Raw genomic sequence first — 9,105 nt, 5'->3', positions numbered from 1 at the left:
AATGTAGAGGAGACCACATCGGGTGCAGCGGGTGCAGTAAATGATGTGTGTGGAGGTGCAGGTGAATTTGCGACGGATATAGAAGGGTCCATTGGGGTCTTGGAGGGCAGTGAGGGGGTAGGTGTGGGCGCAAGTTTTGCACTTCTTGAGGTTGCAGGGGAAAGTGCCGGGAGTGGAGGTTGGGTTGGTGGGGGGTGTGGACCTGACGAGGGAGTCGCGGAGGGAGTGGTCTCTCCTGAATGCTGATAGTGGTGGAGAGGGAAATATATCCCTGGTGGTGGGGTCTGTCTGGAGGTGGCGGAAATGATGGAGGATGATGCGATGTATCCGGAGGTTGGTAGGGTGGAAGGTGAGGACCAGTGGGGTTCTGTCCTGGTGGCGATTGGAGGGGCGGGGTCCAAGGGTAGAGGTGCGGGAAGTGGAGGAGATGCGGTGGAGAGCGTTGTCAACCATGTCGGAGGAGAAATTGCGGTCTTTGAAGATGCCTGCCTCTTAGTCGGATATGTGGAACAGTCCATCTTCCGCAGCTACACTGGCACCACCCCCCTCCGCTTTTCCTCCGCTACATCAATGATTGTATTGGCGCTACCTCGTGTTTCCATGAGAAGGTTGAACAGTTCATCCCCTTTACTAACACCTTCCACCCCGACCTCCAATTTACCTGGACCGTCTCAGACTCCTCCCTCCTCTTCCTCGACCTCTCCATTTCTATCTCGGCCAACGACTCAACACAGACATTTACTACAAACCGACCGACTCCCACAGCTACCTAGATTACACCTCCTCCCACCCTGCCCCCTGTAAAAACGCCATCCCATATTCCCAATTCCTCTGCCTCCGCTACATCTGCTCCCAGGAGGACCAATTCCACTACTGGGGAGAAAGTGAGGTCTACAGATGCTGGAGATCAGAGCTGAAAATGTGTTGCTGGAACAGCGCAGATTCTTCTGTTCCCTGGATGCTGCCTGACCTGCTGCGCTGTTCCAGCAACACATTTTCAGCAATTCCACTACTGAACAACTCAAATGGCCTCCTCCTTCAAAGACTGCAATTTCCCCTCCGACGTGGTTGACGACGCTCTCCACCACATCTCCTCCACTTCCTGCACCTCTGTCCTTGGACCCCGCCCCTCCAATCGCCACCAGGACAGAACCCCATGGCCCCTCACCTTCCACCCCACCCCACATCGTATCATCCTCCATCATTTCTGCCACCTCCAGACAGACCCCACCACCATGGAAAAAAATTTCCCCCTCCGCGACTCCCTCGTCAGGTCCATACCCCCCACCAACCCAACCTCCACTCCTGGCACCTTCCTCTGCAACCGCAAGAAGTGCAAAACTTGCGCCCACACCTACCCCCTCACCTCCCTCCAAGGCCCCAATGGATCCTTCTATATCCGTCGCAAATTCACCTACACCTCCACACACATAATTTATTGTATTCGCTGCACCCGATGTGGTCTCCTCTACATTGGGGAGACATGCTGCCTACTTGCGGAACGTTTCAGGGAACACTTCTGGGACATCCGCACCAACCAACCCAACAGCCCCATGGCTGAACACTTTAGCTCCCCCTCCCACTCTGCCAATGACATGTACGTCCTTGGCCGCCTCCATCGCCGGTCCTTGGCCTCCTCCAATGCCAGATCCTGGCCACATGATGTCTGAAGGAAGAGCACCTCATCTTCCGCCTAGGAACCCTCCAACCACACGGGATGCATGTAGATTTCTCCAGCTTCCTCATTTCCCCTCCCCCCACCTTATCTCAGTCCCAGCCCTCGGATTCAGCACCGCCCTCTTGACCTCTCTGCCCCCACACCCTCTCCGGCCTATCACCCTCACCCTTACCTCCTTCCACCTATCGTATTTCCAGCGCCACTCCCCCCTATCTTTTATCTCAGCCCGCTTGGCACACTTCCTCATTCCTGAAGAAGGGCTTATGCCCGAAACGTCGATTCTCCTGCTCCTCGGATATTGCCTGGCCTGCTGTGTTTTTCCATCACCACATTTTTCAACTCTGGTTACCACACAGTCTGGGAAAATACCAGGATATTTCTGTTTTAACTCCTCAATTTCTTGGCCTTCCTTGGGCTTCTCCACAACAAAGGGTGTCACTCCCACCTTGGACCCTGCCAAATAATTCCCAAGAACAAACTGAATTCCTGGAATTGACATTCTGTCAATCACTCCCACTGTTACTTCCTCACTCTTAAGTTGGCACTCCAACCTGATCTTACATAGGGGAATGCTAAATTTCTATCCATCTATCCCACAAATTACCACATGCTTGGGTAACAGATCTGAAAGAGTGCATATTTGCTCATCCCTGACTGGTTAGATCCTGTATCTCTTAAAATTATAACTTATTGTCCATCTCCCCCTGTTTTTTCTGAGTAAACTTTACCCACAGAGGCAATTGTTTTGTAGAGATCAGGTACTAACTCCATACACAGCCCCTGCCGAGGCTGTACACTCTCCTGCAGTTCCTCGGCTCTTCTTGGGATCTCATCTGTTATCTTCAGTAATGCCACTGGCTTAGCTTCTTTTATCCCATCTTTTTCCCCATTGTGCCTTTCTTTAACGGTCAGCACTTTGACTTTGTGTCCCACTTTACCACAGTGGAAACACCTGAGGCCTTTTAGCTCCTTTCCACCCGCTTGGGCTTCTTTTTTTGTCCTGTGGTAAATCTTACCAGTGCTGTCTACTCTTTATTTCATAGTGTATGATCTCTCGTTCTCCCAACTCCTATCCCTAACAGGAAGAAATTGTGGCCGTAAGCATTTCTTATGTACCAACATGTACTAATCTGCTAATTCTGCTGCCCTTCTCACATCCTAAACTTTCTGTTCCTCCAAGTGAATTCTTACCATCCCTGGAAGTGAGTTTTTAAACTCCTCTAACAGAGTAATCTCTCTGAGAGCTTCAAATGTCCTATCTATTTTCAAAGCACTTACCGATCGATCAAAATGACTGTTTAATTCTTTCAAACTCAACATAACTCTGACCTGGTTCCTTCTTTGTGTTTCTGAACCGCTGTCTATATACTTCTGGTACCAATTCATAAGCAATTAAAATAACCTGTTTAATCTCTTCATAATCTCCTGAACCCTCCTCTTGACAGTGCGGCAAATACCTCACGAGTTCTGCCCACCAGTTCAGGCTGAACTAGCGTTACTCTTAAATCCTTGGACCACTCTATTTGCTGAGCCAAGTTTTCAAATGAAATAAAGAAGGCTTCCACATCTTTCTTATCAAAATGTGGCAGAGTTTTGACATTCTCTTTTAATCTCCATCCTGTTAATTTGACTTTGCTGATTTAAGTTTCAACTTCTCAAGTTCAAATTCTCTCTCTTTTTGTTTCTCCCATTCTTCTCTTTCTCTTTGCTCAGCTAAGAGCTCCCTTTTTCCTTTCTCTCTCTCTTTGTTTATCTTCTAACTCCATTTTCCTCCATTGAAATTTAAGTTGTTCTACCTCTACTGCATTTGTCTGTTTCTCTGATACACTTAAGTATTTGAGTAACTCCCTGACAATTTCAACTTAACTTTTGTCCTTGGTTAAACGCAAATCTAGCTTATTTGCTAATTCTAAAAGTACGGCCTTTTTCTTTCCTTCTAAACTTTCTTGGCAAATTTAAGAATCATCTACAAACCTGAGAAATTCTTTAGCAATTTTTAGAGCCATTTCTCTCACTTTTAATTTAATCAACCAAAAGTAAACAAATTGCCTCACCTACGTTTCATTTAAAGATCTGGGGCACTAACCTGCAGGTGTTTAAATCTGGAATTTTTTTGTACCCCCAAATCTATTCAAAACTATCTAAACCAGTTCAAATTCCTAACAACGAGCCACAAAACTGTTACAATAGGGGGTAAATCTTCCTGCTTAATTTGAACCAGTTACACAGAAAAGATTTATCCCCTGCAGTAATCTGAAAATTCGAGAAGCCAAGAAGTATTTAAAGTAAAAATTAACTACTTTATTTCTTAACGTATAACAGAGAATAATTAACTAATAACAATTTACAACTCCTTCCTCTAACCTATCTTTTACTTTCCCCTCTACAATATTGGTCTGGTAAAAATCCTGATTGAAGTTTACAATACAAAACTACTTATTTCCAAAATTAGGCAGCTTTTATTTCTTCTCTGTGTAGTCCTGTTTTCTTCTTCTTAGGAATTCTGCTTCACAGGTTACTCATCAATATAAGTACCTTTTAAGAGAGCTAATTTTCAGGCAGTCTGTATATGCTGGTGGTGTGACCATTCTCCTCTCCTATTCAATTTTCTCTGGTCTTTTCCCCCCAAAGCATTGGATTGTGTCATTGGCTTTTAAGATTAATATACTCAATTCAAACTTGATTGGAGGTTGGTATTTTGGGGTATAATTTAAACTGGTTGAATTCTAATTTGTTTTTGTCTCCAGGCAGCCAACTAATAGAGTTGTTTGACCAAATGCTACATTAATTTTTTTTCAGAATACTTGGTGCTGTCAGTTCTTCTTGCTAATAACTTTCTTAAAAGTACAGTACACCCTTTTATTGATAACACACTTCAGAGGGTAAGTATGGACTTGGCGGGCTGAATCACCTGTTTCCGTATGTAGGGTTGTATTCTATTCTATCTAATACCGCCAGATTTGCCCCAGGTCAGTGTCTGATCAATATTTGAGTCATGTATGCCAATTTACGTGTGGCTAAGATAGTAGTTTCAAGAGCTATTCTCTTTGAGATTGTGCTTAATTTTACATCTAGCTGTTCATGCTCGTGTGCTGAACCTCTTTTGTTATACTACTGTCATTGGTACCCACATGGACCAAGATGACTGGATCTTCTCCTTTCACTCACAGAAATCCCCTTCAAACCTGAGCAGATTTCTTAAAGTGTGATGCTGGAAATGCACAGCATCTCGGTACTGTTCACTACTCTCACTTCATTCCTTTCTGCTAATCCACTTTAATGATGCTGTAGTTTGTTTCCTCCTCATCCTGCTGGTCTTACTCTCACCCATTCAAGCTGAAATAAAATCTGTTGAACAGTTGCAAAGGTTGAGACTGATGCACACTGTGATTTTAGTCCCATGGCTAATCCACATATTTTGTACATGTCTGGACACAATGGATAATTTACCATGGCTAATCCACCCAATCTTATATCTTTGAACTGTGGGAGGAAACTGAAGCACCTGTAGAAAACCCACACATACACAGATAATGTGCAAATTTCACAGAGACAGTTGCTTGAGGGTGAAATTGAGCCCAGTTTACTGGTGCTGGGAGGCAGCAGTGCTAACCTCTGAGTCACCGTGGCGTCCATTTCTGAGCGGCAACCTGAATGGAAGTATATAAAATTGAGAGGCATTAGATAAGGTGGATAATTAGTCTTTTTTGCAGGATGGAGCTGTCAAATACTAAGTGGCATAGTTTAAAATGAGAGGGGAAATGTTTCAAAGAAATGTACGATTGAACATTGCTCAATATCAGCAAAATCCTTACTGCTGATTTTTATGATGGAGTGAAGGTCATTGAAGAAATAGCTGAAGGTTGGACCCAGGATATCACTCTGAAGAACACCTGCAGAAATGCAGGGTAACTGAAATGTATGCTGAAGAAGGGCTTATGCCCGAAACGTCAATTCTCCTGCTCCTTGGATGCTGCCTGACCTGCTGCACTTTTCCAGCAACACATTTTCAGCTCTGATCTCCAGCATCTGCAGCCCTCACTTTCTCCTCCTAACTGAAATGTATGACCTATAGCCAGAACAATCTATGTCAAGGCCAGATGTCTCCAACCAGTGGAGAGCTCCTCCTTCCTCTCCTTACCCCCACCCCCCCCAAATTTTAATTTACTTCAGTTTTGTTAGGGCTCCTTGATGCCTCATTTGGTTAGGTGTAGTTTTGAAGTCGAGGGCAGTCATATTCTCACCTCTAGAATTGTTGTTTTTTTTGTCTGTTTTGACCAAGTGACCCTCGTGGAACTCAAATTGGACATTGTTTGTTACCAAGAAAATGCTTGACTTTACTGATTGATTTGGAAGAGCCAGTTTGAACTGTGGTGAACAAAGTTAAAAATCTCAACACCAGGTTATAGTCCAACAGGTTTATTTGGCAGTACTAGCTTTCTAAAGAATTTGTCTTTTCTAAACAATGCTCATGTTCTGAACTCCCAAGAGATTATTCATTTGAAGATAAGGGACTTACAGGGTTATGAACAATGTGCACAGATTTGGGATGAAGCATGAATCCAGACACAAAGGGCTTAATAGCCTCCTTCTGCCACAGTCACATGCCACTCAAGGCAGAATGCAGTGATCACATCTCCAGAAACAATGTAATGCAAATCACAATTGCACTGAGCACCAGAGATTCCCGCCTCAGACGACTCTCTGTTTGCACATTCTCCCCGTGTCTGTGTGGGTTTCTTCCGGGTGCTCCGGTTTCCTCCCACAATTCAAAAAATGTGCAGGTTAGGTGAACTGGCCATGCTAAATTACCCGTAGTGTCAGGTGAAGGGGTAAATGTAGGGAATGGGTCTGGGTGGGTTGCACTTCGGCGAGTCGGTGTGGACTTGTTGGGCCGAAGCACTTGTTTCCATACTGTAAGTAATTTTTTAAAAATACCCTTAATGGCCAGATCTGGTGTGAATTGTATTTTTTTGTAACAATAGGGTGCAGTCAGAATTTCAACTGCAATGTTCCAACTGACTTCTGAATAGGTGGTGATGATGCAAATGGCTCTGAATGGCAAGGGAATTCCCTTACGTTCTACCTGTACAACAGACATCCCACCCTACCCTCGAAGCATTCAATTTCTTGCAGATCAGCAGAGCAAATTAACTCTTTAATATCTCATCTTAATGGGAACCATACATGCTTTTGACTTTATAACACCTTTGAAATGTTTGCTTCCTTTCTCGATCTCATTGTTTTGTCACTTTTAATTTGTCACTTTCAACATTGCTCATTGCCATAGTTTTTAAAAAACCTTATGTTTGTATAGAACTGTTTAACATAATGTATCAATGCTTCATAGCAGCATTATCAAATATAATTTGGCTCACAGCCACATGAGACTATTGGTCAAAGTGGTAGATTAAAATAAAATCCTGAGAAAAGTAGACAGCCAAGAGGTTTAAAGAAGAAATTCCACATCTTAGTGCCTTGGAAACCGAAAGCATAACTATTGGCATTAGTGGAGCAAAGGAATTTGAGGATGCACTAGATGGCAGAACTGAAGAAGTGCTGGAATCTGGGGAAAAAAATAGGGTTAGATGAGATTAGGGTTAAATTGAGAATTGGAAAGGGCATGAAAGACTTAACGGCAGAATGAGAATTATCTTGATAGATACTTTGCATTATATCCACTAAGTTTCCCTTCAAAACTTGCGACATTCTTTGGGATTGTGATCACCAAGGGGTTGAAATAGATGTTAATACCTACATGGTGAAGATTTTGGAAGTCTGATAGAGCTTGGTCGTTTCATTCCTGCATACTGTTTGATGTGTCTCATTTTAATTTCTAGAGTGAATCATGAATAAAGTGGTGGACAAGCTTGAGCAGATAATACCATGAAGACAAGCTCACGGGTCCTCTATCACCAACTTCAGAGTAAGAATTTATGCAATATTTTTCATTTTTTAAAATCAGGATGCAAAGGAATCCCTTGCAACATGGCTGATTTTCATAGCGTACTGAAATTTTGGTGATCAATTGTCGGAAGTGGAATAAAAACCTTTTTAGTAAAGAATGTGCTTTAAAAGAGAACCGAAGAGCAGAAAATTCAGTCTAAACTAGTGTTGTGAAAGAGATGTAGACATGAAGATAAATTTAGTTGTCTATGCCAAGATTTCAATAAATCTTGACAGGATAATTATTTTATCTCCATTACTGTAAATTAGAGTACTGTAAGTAGATCTGAACACCACACCTCAGGAAGGATATCTTGGAGAGAGTATATCTTAGGTTTACAAGAGTTAATCCTAGACTTTGGGGGTTATATTATGAGGAGAGATTAATGCAAATTAAGTCTGTTTTCAGTAGAATTTAAAAGGTTAAGCGGTGATCTGATTGCTTAACAAATATTTATCTACTTAAAATTCAAAGGCATTAAGGGATATGGACCAGAGCTGAGTATATGGAGTTAAACCACAGATTAGGCATAATCTCACGGAACAGGCTCAAGGAGCTGAGTGGCCTACTCCTATTCCTATGTTAAATTGGATGTGATAGTTTTACAACACCATTTGTTTTCCTTGAGTGGCCATAATTTCAGGCACTGAGGTCTGATCAATGTTTGTTGTGGCTTCCTCATAGTCCCTCCTGTGAAATTACTGTTTGGTAATTCTGTTGATTGGTATGATAACAAATGAGTAGTTTAACTGTTGAGTGCCTTAGCTACACAATTGTCTGGATTTTGGTAATTCAAATAAATATTGTTTAAACTATTTGAATACCAGTTATCTTATGTAACATAGTTGGGGAGGGAGGGTGAGAATAAAATCACCTGAGTCCTTCCTCTTCAGGTGACTTGGTCTTTCATTGTCAGTTACAATCTTCATTACAATATGACTTTATTTTGATTAAATAGGCATAACTAACTTAGGGCTGAGATTGTGTGTGACTAATTTGTTAGACTTTCTAGTCTCCTGATTTAACAACCAAATAAAGTAGACATTGGGACATGAAGAAAATGTAGCAAGAGTGCTTGGAATTTGTTGCATTTAGGAAGTTTTAATATGTGTGTCTTCACATTCTGTTTCCTTTAGAATGTTTATCTTTTGTGTATTCTGTATTTTGTTTGACCCTTTCATGGGTTATGGGTGTCTGGCAAGGCAATCCCTTAAAGGGTGAAACTTTATTGCTGGAACAGCACAGCAGGTCAGGCAGCATCCAGGGAACAGGAGATTCGACGTTTCGGGCACATGCCCTTCTTCAGGAATGAGCAGAGAGTGTTCAGCAGGAGAAGATAAAAGGTAGGGAGGAGGGACTTGGAGGAGGGGAGTTGGAAATGTGATAGGTGGAAAGAGGTCAACGTGTGGGTGATAGGTCGGAGTAGGATGGAGGCGGAGAGGTCAAGAAGAAGACAGCAGGTCAGGAAGGCGGTGCCGGG

At 42.8% G+C, this 9,105-nt stretch overlaps 1 protein-coding gene across 1 annotated transcript in view; it reads left to right on the top strand.

Annotated features, from left to right (window-relative positions):
- tmem108 (transmembrane protein 108) overlaps window positions 1-9,105 on the top strand; it is a 101,475-nt gene that overhangs the window by 15,444 nt on the left and 76,926 nt on the right. Inside the window, exon 2 of the mRNA XM_043675382.1 lies at window positions 7,519-7,604. Within this exon, the coding sequence (XP_043531317.1) occupies window positions 7,565-7,604 (40 nt within the window). The 5' untranslated portion in view covers window positions 7,519-7,564. The remainder of the gene's footprint in view (window positions 1-7,518; window positions 7,605-9,105) is intronic.

This window comes from Chiloscyllium plagiosum, chromosome 33 (assembly GCF_004010195.1).
Source record: "Chiloscyllium plagiosum isolate BGI_BamShark_2017 chromosome 33, ASM401019v2, whole genome shotgun sequence".
NCBI lineage: Eukaryota > Metazoa > Chordata > Chondrichthyes > Orectolobiformes > Hemiscylliidae > Chiloscyllium > Chiloscyllium plagiosum.
Note: the sequence above shows the minus strand (reverse complement) of the source record. Positions and strands in the feature narration are given on the sequence as shown.